This window comes from Manis pentadactyla, chromosome 11, assembly GCF_030020395.1.
Source record: "Manis pentadactyla isolate mManPen7 chromosome 11, mManPen7.hap1, whole genome shotgun sequence".
Taxonomy (NCBI): Eukaryota; Metazoa; Chordata; class Mammalia; order Pholidota; family Manidae; genus Manis; species Manis pentadactyla.
This window is the reverse complement of record NC_080029.1, coordinates 80,343,718-80,368,512: the sequence shown is the minus strand read 5'-3', so window position 1 is coordinate 80,368,512 and position 24,795 is coordinate 80,343,718. Positions and strand designations below refer to the sequence as shown.

The following is a 24,795-nucleotide window of genomic DNA, read 5'->3' as shown; positions in this document are numbered from 1 at the left end:
AAAGTTGGGTTTTTTTTTGACATCCAAGAGACTAATGACGATCTAAAGTACTATATCCCAAACCTGTCTGTTTCATAATTGTTTGGAGAGCTCTTTTAAAAGAACAGATTCCCAAGGCTTTCTGCAAATTATCTAAATCAGAATCTTGGAAGAGGGCCCCAGAAACTCCTATTTTAATGTTACTCATGTGATTCTGGTTCACCTAGTTCAACATCCATACAGACTGCTATAAGATCATATATAGACTGATCTTATATAGCCATATTTTAAATAAATATGTGACACACGGAAATAAAAGTCTTATATTAGTTGAGAAAAATGAAAAATGACTTAAACACTCATGACAACAGCTGAAGTTTCTTTTCCTCCCTCAAGCTTCAAATCCTTCATTTGTAAAATAAGAAACAGATTACATTCTTCTTACCTTTTTTTTCACTTATGCAAATTAATTAAGATACCTGGAAATAGGTTTACATTTTCAAAGATTAGTATGCAGTGGCATTACAATTTGGATTAGTTCCAAGTGAAGGAAGTTTGAGTTAGATGCACAGTCCAAAAGATGTAAAGGCAGATATAGAGCAATAGCCAGTGATTCTAAGATACTGAGGCAAGGACAGATACAGAGGAATCTGATGACAGCTCCAGGTGATTTGGTCTAAGCTGACATCTGGAGTTGATGCGTTTCATTTATTCATTAAGGATTTATTTACCTCTGTGATGTGCCCTTAATTGCCTTAGTGTAGAAGATAAAATCCCTGCCTTTGTAAAACTTACATTCTAGTGAGAAAGACAGATAATAAGCAGATAAACACATGTCTGTAATTCCAGTAGTCATTGTAGTATAAAAAGAAGAAAGAAAAATAAATTTGTAGCTATGTTTGGTGATGGGTGTTAATTAGACTAATTGTGGTGATCACTTTGCAATATACATATACATCGAATCATTACATTGCACATCTGAAACTTATATAATGTTATATGTCAACTGTATCACAATACATGAGAATAAAAGTGAGTGTGAATACAGAAAATGTTGAGTGTGAATACAGGGATAATGTATGTGGGATGGTTTGAGAATGCTTTTGTTAGCAGTTGATATTTCAAAATAAGAGAATATGCCATGCAAAGTTCCCATGTAAGTACAGATAAAGGTTTGGAGTTTTCAAAGAATAAAACAAATTGATGTGACGATTCTAAAAGAAAATGGCATGTGAAACTGGAGAGGTAGGCATGATCAGACCATCTAGAACTTTCTAGGACCCAATAAACAGTTTTATTTTAATTCCTTGGGAGGCCTGCTCAATACTATACACTAAAAGAAATGCTTAATAAAAATCTCACCGTAAATTCATACCTTCATAAGTTCTTCTTCTCTTAAAACTACTTATTTACTTGCATGTTATTTATGTGTGCCTTTTTATATTCATATAGAAATGTAAAGGACTTAGACTAGAGAGAACAAAGTTGGAGGAGTAACATTACCTGATTTTAAGACTTATTATGAAGCTACAATAATAAAAATAATTAGCATACAATAAAAAAACTTAATTAGCTTTAAGTAAGCAAATCAATCAATGAAACAAAATAGAGAGCCCAGAAATAGTCCCATATGTGTGGAAAACTGATTTTAAACAAAGGCACAAGAGTAAGTAGAGAAAAGGGAGTATTTTTAATAAATGGTGCTGGATAATTGGATAACCATATAAAAAAGTAATTTTAATATTTCACACCTCAAAAAGTAGAGAAAAATTAATTCAAAATGGGTCTGGAACTAAAACACCTCAAAGAAAACAAGGGAAAATTCTTGTGACTGTGGCTTAGGCAATGACTTCTGAAGTACACCACCAAAAATGCAAGCCATAAAGGAACAAACTGAAAAGTTGAACTCCAACAAAATTTAAAATATCTGCCCTTGAAAGACACTTTTAAGAAAATGAAAAGACAAGCCACAAGCTGGAAGAAAATACTGATACAGCATAAGTCTGTTGAGGAACTTGAATACAGAATACAGAATACAAAAAGAATGCTCAAAAATCAATAATAAGAAATCAAATGACCCAATTGAAAAGCGGGAAAAAGATTTAAACAGAAGATACAGAGATGGCAAATAAGAAAATTAAAATATTTTCAATGTTTTGAAATTAGGGAAATATATATTAAACCTACAGTGAAATAGCACTGTATAGATGCCAGAATGACTAAAATTTCAAAAACTGGCCATACAAGTTTTTGTGACAACATAAAGGAACTGATGCTCACACACACTGCTAGTATGAATGTAAAATAGTACGAGCTCTTTGGAAAACAGTTTGGCAGTATCTTAAAAAGTTAAACATGCATCTACTATTTGATAAAGCCATTTCACCCCTAGCTAGTTACCTAGAGAAAAAAACATATGCCACACAAAGTCTTACAAAGAAATGTTCCTGGCAGGTTTATTTTAACTGGAAACAACCCAAATGTCCATCAATAGGTAAACAGATGAACAAATTCTGATATATCTGTACAACAGAATGTTACTCAGCAATAAAGAGGAATGATCTGATACACACCACAAAGTGGATGAATCTCAAAATGTGCTGAGTGAAAGAAACTAAACCAAAAAAAAAAAGTATATATGGTACAATTCCATCCATATAAAACTGTAGAAAATGAAAACTCATCTATAATAAGGGAAAGATCAGTGGTCAGGACTGGGGTCAGGTAAGGGTAGGAAGAGGGATTGCAAAGGGGCATGATGATTGGAGATGACAACTGTTTACAATTTTGGTTATGGAGATGGTTTCACAGTTATGTATATATATATACACACACATATATACATGTGTGAATATTTATCAAATTACATGTTTTGACTGTATACAGTTTATAGTATGCCAGTTATACCATAAAACTGTTTTAAAAATAAAATGTAGAAGTATTCTCCAATCAATCCCAGAGTTGGTGAAGAAATATAAAAAGGACAGAAAAGAGGCAAAGAGCAGTACGGACACTCCTGAACACAATTAACTGATCAACCCTCCACACCTGGTTTTCTAGGTCACTTTCTCCACAGGGCTTGCCTCGCCCACTGCAAATCATTCACACTGGGTGCTCTTTTCATTTGCTAGACACATTTTTTGAGCTCCCACTGTGCACCTGAGTGGTTTGGTTTTACCAAGACATAGCAACATCTGCAAGAAACTCTGGGAAGTTGGAAGAAAAATGAATGAGGCTGTGCTACAGGATGCCATGTCTGCCAGATGAGGACTTTGAAATATTTTAAAATATAAATGGTGGCCAAACAGGCAAGTGAACTGAACTCAACAGTATTTTAAACAGGAATTTCTGCCACAATAGGGTGGATGGAGACATTGGAGATCAGTTGTGTTAAAGGATCTGCCATTCTGTTGAGGATAGGCAAACAGTGGAGCCACCTCCCAGTGGCAGTTACTTAGACAGCCACTGCAGAATGACCCTGTATTGACTGACCCTAACCCAGAACATCCTTGGGCCTGGGAAGTGTCCCTAGATGCAGCTGCCTTCTTGGAGATGTCTACATGAGGTCTCACAAAAAAACTTCCTGCTTCTCAGACAACTTGCTATGCATTAGGTTTGTCAATGCCCTTTGGCCAAAGACCACAGGAATACCTGAAGATGAATGAGTTGGGTTTATTACTCATCATAGCAAGGAATAGCATATATCATGAGAGAACCATGGGCTGTCCCACTAAAACGGTCTTAGAAAGAGCCTAGGACAGAATTGCTGCATTGGCTGAGTGATCTGGAGGAGGGTCTAAGGAAGTGGTGGTTTGCGCCAGACAGGATGTTGTCAAGGCAAGGGCAATTCTATGGGTCTGTGTCTCAACCGATCTTATCTATAGAGAAGAAAGACAAAAAGGAGAATAAAGATGTAACTGGCTCTAAAAAAAAAGTAGCAGCCACTCATTTTAGCCAAGAGAGGATATTTGGTATTTTATGGGTAGCACAGTTAACTTGTTTTTTCTGTGCAGAGACAAAATTAAGAAGTACCCCTGTTTTGTCTCATTTTATCATGGTGTCAGAATAACTTCAACTGGGGTTGTATTTTATAATATTGTTTATGTCCAATAAGAGAACAGCATGACCTAGTTGGGAATGTCAGATCAGATACGGACATCTGAGGCTGCTTCTATCCTCTTCAGGTTTGTAAGATTCATCATTAGCCAAATGGTAGTCACACTAAGGGAAATTAAAGATGGATTTATTTGTTGCTTAATAAATCAAACAACCAATTAATTTGTTGAATTTCATTCTGCCTAGAGAGGTTTAAAACAAAGAAAATATATTATTTCAACTTGCATAGAAAAAAAAACAGAAATTAAGGCAGAGCCCAAGGGAAGTGAATAACAAGCATAGAGATGTCTCTTGACACAGTTTTCCCTTTAGAAGCAGTAAATGGCTCCTCAAGGATCAAGTAAAAAAAGGGCTTACTTCCTGGAAGGCTCTCCTTATAATCCCTCCATTCTTCAGCAGCACAATCAAGGATCCTTATCACAACCATTTCTACCTCTCTTCTCCATTCTGGTTATTGCCAAGATTCTGGTTATTTCTTCTAATGAAGAAAATAAAAAAGAAACCTTTGAGAAGCTTCAGTTTGGAATTCCCTTTACTGATCCAGGTAATAAGGTTATGTAGTGTTTAGAAGAGTAAAAAACAATCATAATTAGTAACTGTTACCCACAGTTCTCTTTGAATTTTCTATGGCCATATACAAACAACCAATATTTAAGCTCTTATTGGTCAACATTGGTAAAAGGTACTGCCACAGACATTTATCTCATTCCATAATCCTCTTAATAGCCCACAGAGAAGGGATAATTATGCCTATTTTATAGCTATAAAAAACTGAGCATTAATTTCCTCTGACTAGTAAAAAAAAATTCTTGACTCTAAATTCAGTATTTTTTCTGTTATAGACAGCTGCCTAACCTGGAAAATTATCCTTATTTTTTTGTGTTTTCCAGGAAGAGATTACTCAATATTACAGATGTGGCAGACCCTAACTAAAACCATGCAAACTAGCTAAGGGAGAGAAATGAGTTGTCATGAGACATCTCTGGCCTGGTTGTAGAAAGATGGCCAACACATGGATGTACCAAGATTTCTACTGCCCTGAGCTTTGAAGAAAAATTTAAATATTAGGAAATATCTTTCTCACAGTGTGTTTGACATGGCAGTGCTCACTCAGACATAGTCTACCTTTCCAGGGGTGACTAATTCAACAAGTAAATTTTTTTTAAAAAGTGATTACTATTAATTAACTCAGTCCATTAACTTGGCCTTAGGACATAAACACAGACATCATTGTACCAATATTCACAGTACCCTCTACAGTCCATGCAGGGGGAATCATATAAAAAATCCAGAACTAGACAGGGCTCAGAGAGATTTGGCAACATTTTATAAGTTCTAAAATATTAATCAGTTTTTGAGTACCCTGTCACAAATTTTCTTCCTCTCCAAAAATAAAACAAAAATACATTCTAATCAACCACCCTGACACTTTCTGCCATTTATCCAGGGAGGTCATACCATATTTACAGAGGCTGTAATAACTAAAACCAAGGTCTGAGTGCAGGATTATTTAATAAAGGTTGTTATTTTTTAACTCAGAAAAACATTACATCATTTTGCAAATGTGTAACCATCAAAGGTCATTCTGCCTTGAGGTGCTCCCAAGCAGTAACTGGGAAAGGGAACAAAAAATTTTAAGTTTTCTCTTCTTTTCAAGTTTCCTCCTCCCTGTACCTTAATATTAGATCAGTAACATCAGGTTCCACAGTTTACATAACTGGAATAGGAACCAATGGATTTTGAAGAGTCATATTCCCAATCCAGACAATCAAAAACCTGTTTCAACAAAATCTGATTAATACTGATCCTATCCCTACCTTGGAGGGCTGGGGAACTATATTAACAGAAGCAAGTTGCACCTATTTCTTACAATTAGTTTGCATGTTTTACTACTGCAGTACTAGACTGGTAGACTGCATTACCAAAGAGAATCAATGAGTTAGTTAACTACCTCAAAAGAAAAGTGATTCCAATAGTCCCAAGGATCCTCTGTTCCATGGCCACACGAGAAGTCAGCTTTGCCCACAAATAGCTATGTTGGTGTGATCTTTTTTGGGGAACTTAAAAAGTCTCTTTATTCATTCATTTTATGAATATTTATTAAAAGCAGTGTAAGTACAAATCATCATGCTAATTCCAATTATTTCTAGCAAAGTAACTTCTCAAACAAACTGATTTTAAGCCTGTGACAGAGCTCTATTTGAAAATTATTGTTTAGAAAGATTCTCTTATGTGAGCCATTTCAAAGAATTCTCTCTTGGGAGAGGCATATACAAAAAGTAAGAGGTTAGATAAATAAATGTCTTGTTTAGTCATGAAGCTGATCACAAGACCCGAAGCTCATATAGATGGATAATGGACCTTCCAGAAGTGGCTGTAAATTATACCAGGTATTAAAATGTTCTCCTAAACCAAGTTTTGAGATAATTTTCCTTATCACTTACAGAATACTCTCTTGAAAGCAGCACAGTTCTTATATAAACACCTACTCTGAAAAAAAGTACTGCCAAGAAGAAAACAATCCAGTCTGATATTACCAGAAGAAAAAGAAAAAGAGAGAAGCTATTAAAATGTAGTCTATAGGTCATTCCCCAGGCTCTGGTAAATACAGATCTTAACATTAGAAAAGAATGTTTGACAATCAGACCTCTCATATACTATCAGTAGCAATGAAAAACAATGCATTAAGGATGGAACAGTACTTATATGACCTACTAACGTTGAAGATACACACATCCTATGATCCAGCCTATAGGTGTGCATGCATGTATGAACCAGGAAAAAATTAACTATATGTTCATAGTAGCAGTACTCCTGATATCTCCAAACTGGAAATAACGAAACTATACCTCTATAGTAGAATGGCTAAATAAGTGATGGTTTATTCCCAGAATGTAATAGTTTAGAAAAGTAAAAATAGAGAAACTATAGATACATGCAACAACATGAATTTCACAAACTTACTGTTAAACAAAAGAGGCCATCGAAAAGTACTACATATAACATGATTTCATTTATGTGAAGTACAAAAACAAGCAAACTAAATTTTCATTTAGGAATGCATACATAGTTATTAAAATAAAGAAAAACAAGCAAATGATTACCATAAGAAAAAGAGAATGTTACCATTGGGGGAGCAGAAAGACAGAGGGTAGTGATTGGGTGGAGCATGAGGGGAGGTCTAGGGAGCAAGTGATACTCTATTTCTTGACTTCAGTGGTAATTATTTGCAGTTTTATGTATAATGATTTACTAAGCTGTATAGTTACACATTAAGCATGTTTCCATACATTTCACAATAAAAAAACATTTCTGTCTATCTACTGATACTCACTGACTTCTAGTGTTTTTTATAATCCAACAACTAAGCTAGAACAGTATTTTGGGATTAAATAGTAACTATTCCTCAAAGTCGCTTCATTACATATCTGGGTCTCCATCTGTCTTTACATACTCATTCAATAATTTGTTGCTTTTCAGCTCACAGACCCATGAAAATCTCCAACACCCCGAACAACTCCAGCACCATCTCTGGCTTCATCCTCCTGGGCTTCCCTTGCCCCAAGGAGGGGCAGATCCTCCTCTTTGTGCTCTTCTCTGTGGTTTACCTCCTCACCCTCATGGGCAATGGTTCCATCATCTGTGCTGTGAGCTGGGATCAGAGACTCCACACCCCCATGTACATCCTGCTTGCCAACTTCTCCTTCCTGGAAATCTGGTATGTCACCTCCACTGTCCCCAATATGCTGGCCAACTTCCTCTCTGACACCAAGATCATCTCCTACTCTGGCTGCTTTCTCCAGTTCTACTTTTTCTTCTCCTTGGGTTCTACAGAATGCTTTTTCCTGGCTGTTATGGCATTTGATCGATACCTTGCCATCTGCTGGCCTCTGCATTACCCTACTCTTATGACTGGACGTCTCTGCACCAAACTTGTGGTCAGCTGCTGGGTACTTGGTTTTCTCTGGTTCCTGGTTCCTATCATTGTTATTTCCCAAATGTCCTTTTGTGGATCCAGGATCATCGACCACTTCCTGTGTGATCCAGGTCCTCTATTGGCCCTCACCTGTACCAGAGCCCCTGTAATAGAGTTAACTAGCTCTACCTTAAGCTCTCTGCTCTTATTTGTTCCCTTTCTCTTTATCGTGGGTTCCTATGCTCTGGTCCTATGTGCTGTATTGAGGGTCCCTTCAGCTTCTGGACGAAGAAAGGCTTTCTCCACTTGTGGGTCCCACATCGCTGTGGTTTCTCTTTTCTATGGCTCAGTGATGGTCATGTATGTGAGCCCAACAACCGAGCATGAAGCTGGAATGCAGAAGATAGTGACTTTGTTTTATTCTGTAGTTACTCCATTCATTAACCCTGTATTATACAGTCTGAGGAACAAAGATATGAAACATGCTATGAAGAAATTATTAAGAATATAAAAGTAAGAATCTTGTTTTAAAAGATTGTGGGGAGAAGAACCAAGATGATGGCATGAGTAGAGCAGTGGAAATCTCCTCCCAAAACCATATATATTTTTGAAAATACAATAAATACAACTAATCCTAAAAGAGAGACCAGAAGACATAGGACAACAGCCAGACTATATCCACACCTGTGAGAATCCAGCACCTCGCAAAGGGGATAAGATACAAGCCACAGGCCGGCGGGACCCGAGCGTCCCTCACCCCAGCTCCCAGAAGAAGGAGAGGAGTCAGAGTGGGGAGGGAGAGGGAGCCCAGGACTGCTAAATACCCAGCCTCAGCCATCCGCACCAGAGCGCAGACACAGTGCATGCGTGGGGTGCTGGAAACTAGGGAAACAAGACAGTAAGACCTGTGAGCAGGTCCCCGCAGCTGGCGCACCCGGGACAAAGAAAAGCAAGTGCTTTTTGAAAGTCTTAAAGGGACAGGAACCCCACAGCTGGACGGAAGCATCCCGAGACACTTAGCCCAGCAGCTGGGAATCCCAGGGAACTCCGGGCACCCTAACCCCCTGGGCGGCAGCACAGCTCAGAGGCCCCTCACAGCAATAAACAGCCTCCCGCCCGTTCCACCTCTGACACGGCTCCACCATATTGGAGAAGCAGCCTGAGGCTGGCCACTTCCACAGCAATCGTGGAGCTCCACAGCGGCCGGGCAAGAATTAGAAAACCCGCCTGCATGCAGCTACCCAGCACAAGCCGCTAGGGGTCGCTCTTCTCACAGGAGAGGAAGGCCACAAAACAGCAAGAAGGGACTTTCTCTTACCCAAAACACATGCCAGCTCCCCACAAATACCTCTATCGCCATGATAAGGCAGAAGAATTTGATACAGACCAAGATCAGAGAGGCAAACCCTGAGAAGGAAATAGACCTAACCAATCTCCCTGAAAAAGAATTAAAAATAAAGCTCATAACCATGCTGATGGAGCTGCAGAGAAATAGGCAATCACTAAGGGATGATGTCCGCAAGGAGATTACAGAAATGAAACAATCTCTGGAAGGATTTATAAGCAAAATGGATAAGATGCAAGAGGCCTTTGATGGAATAGAAACCAGAGAACAGGAACACATAGAGACTGACACAGAGAGAGATAAAAGGATCTCCAAGAATGAAACAATATTAAGAGAACTGTGTGACCAATCCAAAAGGAACAATATCCGCATTATAGGGGTAACAGAGGAAGAAGAGAGAGAAAAAGGGATAGAAAGTGTATTTGAAGAAATAATTCCTGAAAACTTCCCCAAATTGGGGAAGGAAATAATCAATCAGACCACGGAAGTGCACAGAACTCCCAACAGAAGGGACCCAAGGAGGACAACACCAAGACACATAATAATTAAAATGACAAAGATCAAGGACAAGGACAGAGTTTTAAAGGCAGCTAGAGAGAGAAAAAAGGTCACCTACAAAGGAAAACCCATCAGGCTATCATCAGACTTCTCAACAGAAACCTTACAGGCCAGAAGAGAATGGCATGATATATTTAATGCAATGAAAGAGAAGGGCCTTATTGTTTAGAAAGAAAGGGAAAGGGACTGAGGAGAATGTGAGGGAAGGGAGGGATAAGGGTGGGGAAAAAGGAAAGGGGTATTACAGACCAAGAATACTGTATCCAGCATGACTATCATTTAAATATGAAGGAGGGATTAAATAATTTCCAGACAAGTAAAAGTTGAGGGAATTTGCCTCCCCCAAACCACCTCTACAGGGTATTTTAGAGGGACTGCTCTAGATGGCAGCACTCCTAAGACTAAATAGATGTCACCAGAGAAAATAAAATCACAGCAAAGAAAGTAGACCAACCAAATACTAACTAAAGGCAACAAATAAAATCAACTACCCACAAAAGCAGTTAAAGGAAACACAAAAAGAGCACAGAAAAAAACAACCAACATATAAAGAACAGAGGAGGAGGAATAAGAAGGGAGAAAAATAAATAATCACCAGACAGTGTTTAAAACAGCTCAATAAGTGAGTTAAATTAGACAGTAAGTTACTAAAGAAGATAACCTTGAACCTTTGGTAACCACGAATCTAAAGCCTGCAATGGCAATAAATACATATCTTTCAATAATCACCCTAAATGTAAATGGACTGAATACACCAATCAAAAGACACAGAGTAATAGAATGGATAAAAAAAAGCGAGACCCATCTCTATGCTACTTACAAGAGACTCACCTCAAACCCAAAGACATGCACAGACTAAAAGCCAAGGGATGAAAAAAAGATATTTCATGCAAACAACTAGGAAAAATAAGCAGGTATTGCAGTAGTATCAGACAAAATAGACATCAAAACAAAGAAAGTAACAAAAGATAAAGAAGGACATTACATAACAATAAATGACTCAGTCCAACAAGAGGATATAACCATTATAAATATATATGTACCCAACACAGGAGACCAACATATGGGAAACAAATACTAACAAAATTAAAGGAGGAAATAGAATGCAATGCATTCATTTTAGGAGACTTCAACACACCACTCACTCCAAAGGATAGATCCACTAGACAGAAAATAAGTAAGGACACAGAGGCACTAAACAACACACTAGAACAGATGGACCTAATAGACATCTATAGAACTCTACATCCAAAAGCCACTATTTACAATAGCCAAGAAATGGAAGCAACCTAAGTGTCCATCAGTAGATGAATGGATAAAGAAGATGTGGTACATATACACAATGGAATATTATTCAGCCATAAGAAGAAAACAAATCCTACAATTTGCAACAACATGGATGGAGCAAGAGGATATAAATAAGCCAAGCAGAGAAAGACAAACACCAAATGATTTCACTCATATGTGGAGTGTAAGAACAAAGAAAGACTGAAGGAACAAAACAGCAGCAGAATCACAGAACCTAAGAATGGACTAACAGTTACCAAAGGGAAAGGGACTGGGGAGAATGGGAGGGAATGGAGGGATAAGGGTGGAGAAAAAGAAAGGGGGTATTACAATTAGCATGTATAATGTGGGGGGGGCATGGGGAGGGCTGTGCAACACAGAGAAGACAAGTAGTGATTCTATAGCATCTTACTACGCTGATGGACAGTGACTGTAATGGGGTTTGTGGGGGAAACTTGGTGAAGGGAGGACCCTAGTAAACGTGTAATTGTAGATTAATGGCAAAGAAATAAATAAAATAAATAGACATAAAGATTTGGGCATCAGAATCTGTTTTAATTTCTTGGTTGAAAAGAAGACTAACTGACCTCACTTAGAAAATTGTTCAAATTATTTTTGAACTTTACACACCATAGAGTTTTTTTATTTCCTAGAATTTGTAGGACTATAAGGAGTCTCAAAGATGTACTCCATCTCCATAATTTTACAAATTATAAAGCCATAGATTTTTAAAGCTGAGTTGAATTTGTTGGGGAAATATAATTAAAAACAACACATCTGTCAGCCCAGAAACCCTCTCCACAAAGGTAGAAGAGAATAAAACAGTTTTATTACTGAAAAAACATCAAAGTAAGGGAATATATGCATCACAGTCAATTCACTGAGAGATGGCAAAAACAGAAAGAAATCTCATCCTTTTATATAGCCAAGCAAATACAACCCATTACGTACATGATCTCAAGATACGCTATAACTATTCTTCAAAAAGACCTGACAACACCAGTTGTCACACAGGTCATCCTAGATTCACCTGGTAATTGGGATGGCCATCTGTGTTTGCTAATTGGCTTCACAAGAAGGAAAAATAAACATACCTATATGACCTGGGGTAGCTTTGCAACTTGGAAGTTAGGCCAGTGGAGTTAAGTCCCTACCTTCCCACAGAAACTGGGCTCTCTACCTTGATGACTTTATTTCAAAAATACTTCCTATCTTTGACAAAGTCATAAAGCTGGCAAGAGGTTCATTTAGCTCTTAAAAATATTTACATACATTTCAAACAAAGAATTTAGTTACAAGTTTTCTAAAGTAAACCCTAGTAAAAAATGAGAGGGGCAAGCTCCCTTATTTTCCATTAAGATAATTGAGCCCCTTATTTTTTTATTTGTATTTGTGCTTACAAATTACACAAGGTTATATAACATTTTGACAAACCTGGTTTCCTATTACCCTTTGAACAACAACAAATTGTCCTTATTCTTCTAACTGAGCTTCTATTTCCACCCAGAACATCTGTCATGGGGGCATCAATTACAGACAAAAGATAAATATCATATATCTCTTCAGATCAATAAGAAAAAAAGCATCTGCACAATAGAAAAGGTGTCAAATATATGAAAAAAGTAAACAGCAAAGGTTTTCAAGTATCTGAAAAGACATTCTGTTTTATTCAGAATCAGATAAATAAAAGAAAACTATGATAAATATGCTTCATTTCCCCCAAAACTAACAAGATCAAAAATGATATTGGGAAAAAGATCAATCTTGTCCTTTGCTAATGGAGCATAAATTGATACAATATCTACACAGGATACATTGCTAAAAACCATAAAATTTAAAGGGCATTCCTTTGACTCAGCAACTCCTCTCCTGGATATTTATCTGAGCAGTATACTCACACATAAGAAAATGACTTCTTTTCATCCATAGTAAAAAAAACAGCTTGTTTTTTTCTCAATTTATAAATAATAAATGCTCATTGTAATAATTATTGAAGTATAAAAAGATTTTAAAAGTTATGTGAAATTCCACCACTCTGCGGTAACCACCATTAATATTTTAGTGAACAATCTTTTATGAATGCTTTTATACACACACATGAACTCACATATGTCAATATTACATGAGTGGAATATTGTACATACTGTTATGAGGGACATTTCTTTATTTTTTCCTTCCAATTCCCTTCTGCCACCACTTTGTCCTCAACCTGCTTTTCACTCCACCACCTCCCCCTACTAGATAAACAACATTAACAACCTAGTATGTATGCTTCATGCCATTCTCCATACTCTTGAAACACGTCAGTGTTTTTTATGGTTTATATTACAAAAATCAAATCATATTATATAGACTTTCTTATACATTGCTTTTTCATTTGGACTATAATATGCAACCCTCTCCAAAGTAGGACTAGATATACCAAATATTTTCATTTTGTGTAGTAGCCATTACTATTTTACATGTTTTACAGAATAGAAAGCTAAAGCCTGTTTTGCATCTTTTTATTTTTTGTGACAAGTTTCCCATATGAAGTGTGTACTTTTATAATAATAATTGCTGGAAATATAAATCCACAACAAGATGAATTGAAATTTGAAAAAGGTTTTTTTCCATCTAAACATTATAAATGGTGATTAGGTGCCTAAGTCAGTACACATGATATCTTGTCCAATCCTAATGGACCTGCTCATAATATCAATGTATTCTAGGATCCAATCACATCACAGGTACCAGGAAGGGTAGGAAAAGGCAAATAAAAGGAAGAAAAATAACCATAGCAACACATGGATAATCTTATATGCATTTAATTCATAAACTTGCTATACTTGAAGTTATGAATTCAGCTCTTTGAGTGTATCACTCCACAGAGATGGGATCTCCTGCTTTCAGAGTCAAGGAGCTCTTTCATGCCATTCAGAAGGCAAAATGACTCACTTGATAAATACATGGCTGGAGTTTTAGGTGCACATAGGTAAATATGGCAGAGCATAGGGAAAAAAGCACAGAAAACTCCAAAATGCAAGACTTGAAAGATAGGCCAGGACTGTGTTGCAGGGGCCTTATTGACCAGGCAATAGACTGAGTTTTACACTGTGGGTAGGCGAAATATCAAAGGTGCTTAAACAGGAAGTGAGATGTTAAGATGAGAACTCTTTCAAGAAGTGTGAATGGAAAGGCAATAACCTGTACTAAAAGACCTGCTCCTTTGTTGGGGATGAAGAAAACTTGAAGCCCAACCCCCAGTTGCAGTTCCTCTGCACACTGCTGCTGAATGACCCTGCTAAGTGGCCCCTTGACCTACAGTATCCTCAGGCTGGTAAGTGTCCTGTGAGAGGCAGGTTCTTCGGTGGAACTGTTGTGACTCAGAAACTCTAACTAAAAGATCACTGAGGAGGCCATGATGGCCTTTGGAAGAGAGGGACTCCACAGACCCCTTGACTGAGGTCCGTTACTCCCCCAGCTGATCTCTCTTCCCAGTAGGGAAAGGAGATCTGTCCCTGGACCCATAATTGACGTCAGCTTATCAGAAGCCAAATACAAACTCCTGCAATACAGACACTTTATCTTGGGCTTAGTTTGACAGAGTTTCCCTTGAGCACATGGTAGACATTCCAAAAGGTTGGTAAGTGATTGATGAATCTATTGATTGCATCTCTAGCCACCTCTAAGAGATTCAGACACAGTAAGAATTACTTCCTCCACCACTGGGGAAAATAAAGGCAGAAATGAAGGCCAGGGATCTCCAGAGAAGATAGGGACTAACTGGCACAGACTTGTCTCCAGACACTGTCCTCCTTCTATATACAGTAAATAAACCCTCAAGGAGAAAAGGACAAGCTTTGCTTATAATCTCTGGAACTTACAGTACATACATTCACTAAGCTTCACCGCAACCTGTTTTTACATCGTCTCTCCCAGCTGGTTACTACAAAGACAAATAATTCTACTCTCAGAAAAGCCTGAAAGAAACTGACTGAGAAGCTTCAGTTGGGATTCCCTTTCCTGCATCAGGAAAGAAGGTAATGTAGTGCTTAGAGAGGTCTGGCTGGAGGATCTTTATCTCTAGGAAATAATTGTCCTGCTAACTCTATTATAGTTTTCTACAAAACATCTAATATTTATTATGTGTCAGATATTGACAAGGTACTTCCATCTTATTAATTCATTATTTCATTCAACAATCTTTAGAACCATCCTTTGGGCAAGGCATTATCATCTCCATTTGACATTTGAGGAAACTACGAAACAGGAAATAATTGGCTTGTAAAATTTCCCACAATAATGCAATATAGTGCTGCAATTCATATCATAGGTTCCCATATTCATGTCCAGTACTATTTCTAGTATACCACAATTTCCTACCACCTACCAGCAATGGATAAATATGCTTACTTTTGAGGGCTATTAAGAAATTTTATCCAATGAGATAGGGAGCTATTTAGCACTAACTTGTTGCCAGGCATTTTACAGATATTATTTATTTAATCCTCAAAATACCCTCTATAAACAGTTGTCTTATTCTCTCCACCTTACAAAAAAGGCAACCAAAGCACAAAGAGATTAATAACTCATCTACAGCTAGAAAGTAGTGGAGGTGGGCTCTGAACCCAGCTGATCAAGCTCTACAAACTGTGCTCCATGGAGCAGCCAAGCCAGGCCAGCAAAGCAGAAAGTTATATTTATAGGGGAATTGTCAGGACTGCTGATGAGAGATGTAAACTAGTGAGGATACCGAGGCTTTCACTCCACTGGGGTTTCTGGCACCAGCTTTAAGGATAAAGAAAATTTCAGTGAAAATATCAATATTGTTAAATTAACATCTGGAAGTCAATTGTCTCACAAATCAAAAAGTGAAGCTTGTTTGCTTTGTTTTGTGAATCCTCTGTTAAGTAGCCTGGTGCACAGACACAGCCTTGAGGCCCCTGTGCTCATGTCCCCATGACCTTGGCCACAGCACCCACTGAGGCCTATTCAGGGTGACACAGCCAACTCAGACTAACCAGTTAACACAGCAGCTGCTTTCCATGCTTAGGACATATCTGACAAATGATGAGTAATGAAGCAGCTTTAGTGGAAGTATTGCTTTCCATGTGATTAATTTTATTTAGTTTAGCATAAAATATTTCAAAACATTTCCTGTTTTCCGGGGCAGTTTTGTCAGGCTTGTACTTGGAGAACCACCCTGAAAGGAAACTGTCCTGAATTCTGTACCTGCAAATATAATTAATACAACATCCAGCAACAGTTCACTGCAGGATTATATATCACTTCTAGGCCTGCGAACCTAGCTATCCTGTGTAGTTGGAGCATTCCTGGCATAACAATAAACTTCTCAGAAATGAACAGGAGTAAGAATTTTGTAGTACAACTCCCATTTTACATTTAAGAAACTAAAACTTAGAAATGTTAAATACCTGCTAGATCTATAAAGCAAGTTTGTGGATTTTTTTAAATCAACAGAATAAAGGCCTTTTTGTCTTTCCGCTCTTCCACTTTGCATCCCATCTTTTAGAAGATGAAAAGGTAATCAGTTAAAATAGAATAGCTTCTCTTACCAAAAATATTCAATATCTAATAACCCTGAATTCCCTGAAATCTACATAAATACCCCAATAACTTGATGTGGTACAGAAAAGTTCTGAAAAAAATACATTCCTGCAAATTCTACTTAAATTCTTTTTCAGGTTCCCATAGTGTAAAAATCACTTTCATATAGATAATATTGTCTTAAGACTTGAATCATATTTCTCCCAAAATGTCTTCTATTTATAGATTTTTTCAAAGAAGTTTTTATTCTCTTCATAACAATTCATGCATTTTCCAAAGTTCTATGATAAACATATTTTATAATTAGAAAAACATTTTTTGAAAAAAAAAAAAAGAAAGCAGTTATTAAATACAATGTATTAAATACCTACTGGGTGCCACATCTATAATAAAAAAGTGAGTTCAACAGACAAGTTTCCTAACCTTACTCAACTGGTAAAGACAGACAAGTGAAGAAATAAAATAATTTCAGATTTTTATAAGTACCAAGAAGAAAGTAACTAGACATTTATAAACAAAAGAATGGCAAAGGAATTTACATGGGGCATACAGAAGAAGATGACTGCATATAAACAGGGATTTAAGGAAAACTAGAACCCAGGCCAAAACTACAAAACCACTATTAAGCCACAGATTCCTTGAATCAATAAAATCCAGGTGTCATTTCTCTAAATTAATATTACAAACTCACAGACTTCATAAACCTCTTGTTTTGTATTGTTTTGACTTCTGAGACTAGATACCCTGAGTTCACTGGTCATATCACATCCTGCCTTCTGCCACTCAGGGATAAGCAGTGTGCCAAATGATACCAACATTAGTTTTAAAACATCTACAAAGAGACAAGTCAAATCAGGAAACAGCAAACAAACTTCAACAAAGGCAAATGTCCTGAATATTTTTATCCTAAATGAATATGGTAGAGTCATTTTATAGATGTGGGCTTTTTAAATGAAACCTGCTTTCAGCAACCTTTCATGAGAAATAAATACATAATCATTTCAAACTTAATCTGAGTCCCTAGAAAGATGAATTTAAGAGCTGAGCAAAAGCATATAGAAAACAGAGCTAATAATGTAGCTATCTTCTCCCTGTCTCCAACCCATCCTAGCTGAGGCCAGCAAGACCCTGTGGTAATATCCATTAAAACCCGGATGGTTAGAATCTTGGGAGTTTTTATTGGACACATATCTCTTGATATATCCTAAACAAACCTGACCCAAGGGTTTCCAGCACACTACTGTATCCTTTCCCTACACAATAGGCCTATTCTAATACAGTTAAATATGTTAATTTTATCTTTCAGGATACCTATCCATCTGGCTTCTTGAACTATTTTTTCAGGTAATTTTCTCCAACAAACCTGATGGATCTACTCATGAAATTGTAGATAATGGTATTAGAGAGAATGAATTAACCTGTAAAGTTGAGATACAGCCAACTGTCAGATAATTTTTAAGTGACATCAAAAGTCCTACATTTTTCCTGCTCCACATCACATGATCCAACAGGACACCTGCATACAAGCAGCTGCATGTGATGACTGCTGCTCATGGAATACTTAGAAATGCATTTATCCATTCATTAACATAAAAATTACAGAGCCTATTCTAAATGCAAGTGTCGTATACATCCCCAGTCATCTCCACAACACTGTGTTTGACACAGCAATAACCTCAGCCTATTCTGAAAAAGTCATTCTCCAAAAAGAGAACTAGCTCAGTATATTAAGTTTAAGAGGGAAATAAAAGAGAATACACATTACTTTCCCCTATCTGGGGCAGGTATTTAAATCTATTTTGTTCTATTGAATTCTATTTTGTTCTATTTTGTTCACTGCTGTATCCCCTGTATCTAGAAAAAAATACCTAGCAAACAGTAAACACTCAACAAATACTAACTAAAGTGCCAGTCAATAGATGAATGGATAAAGTTGTGGTACATATATTCAGTGGATATTATTCAGCCATAAAAGAAAGGAAATCCTGCCATATGTAACAACATGGATAGACCTAGAGGGTATTGTGCTAAGAGAAATAAGCCAAGGAGAGAAAGACAAATACTATATGATTTCACTTATATGTGGAATCTAAAAACAAAACAAAACAAACAAAACAGCAATAAACACACAAACACTGAGAAATGACTGGTGGTTACCATAGGGGAGGGTTTGGGTGGGTGAGTAAAATGGGTGAAGGAGATAAAGAGGCACAAAATTTCAATCATAACATAAAATAGTTACGGAGATGAAAGTACAGCATATGGAATATAGAATAATACTATAATATATTTCTATATTGACCAATGGTAACTAAACTTATTGGGTAGAGCATTTTAAAATGTAAACAGTCAAATCATTATGTTTTATACTTAAAATCAATGTATTGTATATCAACTATACTTCAACTTAAAATAGATAAATAAATAAATATTGACTTAATTAATAAATGAATCTCAATTTCTTGCTTGGACAAAGAAAATGAAGTCCCTCTGCTACTACAGGGATAGTCGTTAATTATGCATACTTCCAGAGCTCATAGACACATGAAAATCTACAACTCCAGCATCATCTCTGGCTTCATCCTCCTGGGCTTCCCTTGCCCCAAGGAGGGGCAAATCCTCCTCTTTGTGCTCTTCTCTGTGGTCTACCTCCTCACCCTCATGAACAATGGTTCCATCATCTGTGCTGTGAGCTGGGATCAGAGACTCCACACCCCCATGTACATCCTGCTTGCCAACTTCTCCTTCCTGGAAATCTGGTATGTCACCTCCACTGTCCCCAATATGCTGGCCAACTTCCTCTCTGACACCAAGATCATCTCCTTCTCTGGCTGCTTTCTCCAGTTCTACTTTTTCTTCTCCTTGGGTTCTACAGAATGCTTTTTCCTGGCTGTTATGGCATTTGATCGATACCTTGCCATCTGCTGGCCTCTGCATTACCCTACCCTTATGACTGGATGTCTCTGCACCAAACTTGTGGTCAGCTGCTGGGTACTTGGTTTTCTCTGGTTCTTGATTCCCATCATCATCATTTCCCAGATGTCCTTCTGTGGATCTAGAATAATTGACCACTTCCTGTGTGACCCAGGTCCTCTATTAGCCCTCACCTGTACTAGAGCCCCAGTAATGGAGTTTTTTTGGACGATCATAAGTTTTCTGCTCTTATGTATTCCATTCCTCTATATCATGGTGTCCTATGTTCTAGTACTGAGAGCTGTATTGAGGGTCCCTTCAGCAGCTGGACAAAGAAAGGCTTTCTTCACCTGTGGGTCCCATTTGGCTGTGGTTTCACTCTTCTATGGCTCAGTGATGGTCATGTATCTAAGCCCAACTTCTGAGCATGAAGCTGGAATGCAGAAGCTTGTGACTCTGTTTTACTCTGTGGGAACCCCACTCATTAATCCTGTCATTTATAGTCTGAGGAACAAAGATATGAAACATGCCCTGCAGAAGTTTCTAGGACTATAAAAATTAGAGTGTTTGTCAAAAAACACAAAAATATTTCAGCAACTAGCCTATCTGCATACTTTTTCAGGTAAAACAAATTTTAAGAAAATAACTAGTACTGCTCTGAAAATTGTTTATCCTCTCATTGAACCTATTTGTCATTAGCTGTTTGTACTTTTCCTAGACTTCTCCTAGGGTGAGAAAGGATTCAGAGACTATTAAACTTCCTCATTTTACACATGAAGAAGCTGGACAATGGAAAGTTTGAGTGATTTGCTCAGGTCATAACTTTATAATGCACATAGAAATCTTTTTATTTTTTTAAAGAACTGCTCTTTCTACTCATAAAGAGAGAAATACATAATAAACTATAAGAGAATACTGGATTTTTTGCCATTTGGATGTGAAGCCATCAAATAGTCTTTCATCTGAGGAGGGGAAGATATATACATTACTAATAGACATGTAAACTGGTACAACTTCTTCTTCTAGGAAAAAATAAACAAAATATAAAATGTACATATACATTAACCCAGAAATTTCACTCACTTCTAGATACTTGGGCTACACATATATAATCATACATGTATGAAAATACATTGTAGCACTGCTTCTAATGAATAACAAATTATTAGAACCTGCTTAAATGCCAATATATTGAGACATATTTGATAAATTACAAGGTGTCCATGCAATTGAATATGATGTAGCACTTTTTAAATGAGTTTGCGATGTGCAGATGTGGAACTACCTCCAGGTTTTATTTTTAAATAAATAAATAGTATATGGTATGTAAGCTGTTCCTTATGCATAAAATTATAAATCTGTGTATGTATTTTTTTTAAAGGATTTCACTTAAATGAAATCCTTTAAATTTATGGATTGCATTTGGGAGGTGGTTGCATTTGGAAGGTGAGAGTCTTGGATAAAAAAGAACAAAAAAGACTTTCACTGTTACTCTTTTATACAAAATTGTATAGATGATTGATAATGATGGTGATTATATCCCTACTGGTAAATTTTCTGAGAATTGGTATTCAAGAAATATTTCCCTACAATTCCTGGGTTCTTTGGGGGATCTATGAAGGAGGCTACTTTCCACGGCAAACAAGGAGCCCGGATCCAACAACCCACAGACATCATTTCATTTCCAGTTCTTGGTTCTACAGGGAGAACATGGGAAATTACTATTTCATCTGAAGATTTGTAAGAGGAAATAAACTGTGTTAAAGTAATAACTAAGTCGCTTTTTAGAACTAGTATATTTATGTTCCTTTTTCTTCACTCATTCATTTAAAAACATTTAATGAATACCTTCAAAAAGTCTAGTACAGAGCTTGGAAATAAATCATATAAAACGAATAAGTCCCATTTCAGTCCCCCATGGAGCTGACAGTTTAGGATGAGAAAAAAATTTTAATTATGATATGTGCTATTACCAAAAGAGATACAGTTGCTATAGGAGTCAGCTGGGGAATAGTGTGTACAAAGTATGGAAAGGTGAGGGGTAAAAGACCAAGAAAAGGAAGTATTTGTGCACAGTTAACTACAACTTACAGTCTACAAGGTCTTTGCAAGATAAAGGTCAGGGTGTCCCTTGAAAGGGTCCACAAAGCTCTTAAAGTCTGTCTCATGTTTTCCAATTTACTGCAACTACAGGCAAAAGAAGTCTGACTATAAAATATGACAAAATGTAGACCAAAATGCATTTTAAAAAACAACATGTGCAATTAAAAATAGATTATTTTATGACTAAAATGTGAAAAATTCTCTTCAAGAAACATGGAATTTAAAATAGCCTGTCCGATTTCCCTTTGAGTAGGAACCACCAGAGCTGGAAACTGCTTCAGCTCATTGCCCTTCCCTTTACATTCAACATATATCTCAAAGTAAAGATCAGGTTTTTTCCATTCACATGAATTTTTAATATAGTAATTATTTTTTATAATAAAAGCATTTTTATTTATCTTTTTTATCACATAGTACTCATTCATGAACATTTTTAAACAGTAAAGTATAAACAGGGGTAAACCACCCAAAAATCCCACTATCCTAAGGTAACTGCCATTAAATTTTTGGTACCATCTCCTCAGACATGTCTGTATGCATATGTATATTAAATATATGTAGTACATAATTTATATTAATGTGTATATATAGAATTTATACACATATGTATACAAACACACATATTCTAAAATACTTGTGCCTTTGGTTTATGAGACAGATTTCCAGGAGCATATTTATAGATCAAAGAGCAGTACACAGACTAGCTAGTGTTATATTGCTTCCATTCAAAGCTGTATACAATCACATTTCCACCATCAACATGAGCACCCTATTACTCTTAGAAGCTGATATAATGCCTGCAAGTTTTGCAGTCCAAGGCATCAGGAGAAATAGCCCCTTGTTAATGAATGTCAGTGCCACTTCTTTTAGTAGTGATAAGGTTGAACATCTTTTTTCTCATGTCATTGGCCAATTAATTTCTCTACTGTGACTTACCTGTTAACATCCTGATCCATTTTTGATTATTTATATTTTTCTTAAGAGAGTTTAGTTTATTTTAAATATTAACCCTTTATCTAATGACTATATTAGAAATATTTTTCTCTAATCTATCATTTTGTTTTTGTTTATAGTATGTGTACTAAAATTTGATTACACATACAAAATATATTTTCCTTTGCACTAACAGCTAGAGATGCATAAAGGATATATACAGGTCAGCTTGAATTTTCCCATGTTCCTGTTTGCCAAAACAGGAAGAGATGGAGCTATTGGGATATCTAAAGGTAAGTCATAAGCTTTGGTTAATTATCATTCCACAAAGATATGACTGAGGGCAAGATTCATATTATTGTCAAGATGGGCTAGAGATGAGAGCATTTGATATTGGCAATACTACAAAATATCTCAGTGTTATGATGTAATAATTGTCTGTATTTTAATTGAACTCTCAAATGTGGGATTCCAGGAGTGATATACATATTCCATGATGTACAGTATGGGGGTACAGGACAGAGCATCAATGGTTTCATGTCACATGGAAAGTGATAAATAATGTTAAAAAAAAGAAGAAGATGAGTGTTAAATATATAAGAACATCAATGAGTGATCACAGGGAAACCAGAATGCCCAGAGCCACCCACTCATGATGGTGAGATAATACAACAGATATTCAGGTATTGATTGCTGGCTATGAGAGACAGCCAGAAGCTTTCAGTTGTATCCAAAGAAATGTACAGAATTGAGCAAAGCAGTTAGAGAAGGAAAGTGTTGGACTGAATGTTGACTAGTATGATTGAAATTGTATCAAGCATCTTTTCATATCACAATGGTATGAAACTAGAATCAATTACATGAATAAAACCAGAAAACCCCCACAAATACATGGAAGCTTAGTGACATGCTTCTAAATAAGCAATGGGTCAATGAACAAATCAAAGAAGAAATCAAGCAATACATGGAAACAAATGAACACAAAATAAAACAGTTCAAAATATATGGAGTGATGCAAAAGCAGTTCAAAGAGGGAAGTACATAGCAATACAGGCCTACCTCAAAAAGCAAGAACAATTCCAGATAAATAGTCTAAACTCGCAGTTAAAGAAACTACAAATAGAAGAACAAATGAAACTCAAAGTTAGTAAAAGGAGGACATAATAAAGATTAGAGCAGAAATAAATAAAATAGAGAAGAATAAAATAGAAAAAATCAATGAAACCAAGAGCTGGTTCTTTGAGAAAACAAACAAAATAAACAGACCTTAGCCAAACTTATCAAGAAATAGAGAGCACACAAATAAAATCAGAAACAAAAAAGAAATAGTCACAACTGACACCACAGAATTATTAGAGAACTCTATTAAATATGATATGCTAAAAAACTGGACAGCCAATGAGAAATACACAGATTCCTAGAAAAGTACAAGCTGCAAGACTGATCCAGAAAGAAAGAGAAAATCTGAACAGACCAATTACCAGTAATAAAATTGAACTGGTAATCAAAACACTCTGAACAGACAAGAGTGCAGCACCACGTGGTGTCACAGGTGAATTCTACCAAACATTTAAAGATGGATATTAATGTCTATCCTTCTCAAAGTATTCCAAAAAAAGGAAAGAAGGAGGGAATACTTCCAAACTCATTCTATCAGGCCAGAATCACTGTAGTATTTGTCACAGAGACTGCATGGCCTAGAAGCCTAAATTATTTCAGTAAAATTCTACCGACCCCCAACATAGAGCATTATAGAGGTGGTTCCCTTTCTACTGAAATGCTGACTCATGTGGATATAGTCTACATGCACCTACCTCTCAGTAGGGATCAGGAAAGTGCAGCAGATGATATATAACCTCTGCTTGTTGTATCCTATTTTATATTTGTAGTGCTTATGTTAGTGGAGTGTGTGTCTCCTTTGCTCAAAAGAGTGTGTGTTTGTGTATGTGTACGTGGTGTGTGTGTGACAGAGAGAGAAGCAGAGAGAGTGTGTGTGTTTGATTAATAGAATCATGAGATGAGGTTAGAGATGTTAAGAGGGGTCAAATCAAAGATCCCAGTTTGGAGATTTTATTTTATTCTAAGTGCATTGGGA

The 24,795-nt window shown here is 36.6% G+C and overlaps 2 protein-coding genes across 2 annotated transcripts; both read left to right on the top strand.

Annotated features, from left to right (window-relative positions):
* Positions 1 to 7,538: 7,538 nt before the first annotated feature.
* LOC118909840 (olfactory receptor 11G2-like) lies at positions 7,539 to 8,522 on the top strand. The gene has a single exon (XM_036880602.2). It carries the CDS (start codon positions 7,587 to 7,589, stop codon positions 8,520 to 8,522), a length of 936 nt encoding a protein of 311 aa, XP_036736497.2. The 5' UTR covers positions 7,539 to 7,586.
* Positions 8,523 to 19,134: 10,612 nt separating this feature from the next.
* On the top strand, positions 19,135 to 20,219 carry LOC118909844 (olfactory receptor 11G2-like). The gene has a single exon (XM_036880607.2). It carries the CDS (start codon positions 19,269 to 19,271, stop codon positions 20,217 to 20,219), a length of 951 nt encoding a protein of 316 aa, XP_036736502.2. The 5' UTR covers positions 19,135 to 19,268.
* Positions 20,220 to 24,795: the final 4,576 nt, after the last annotated feature.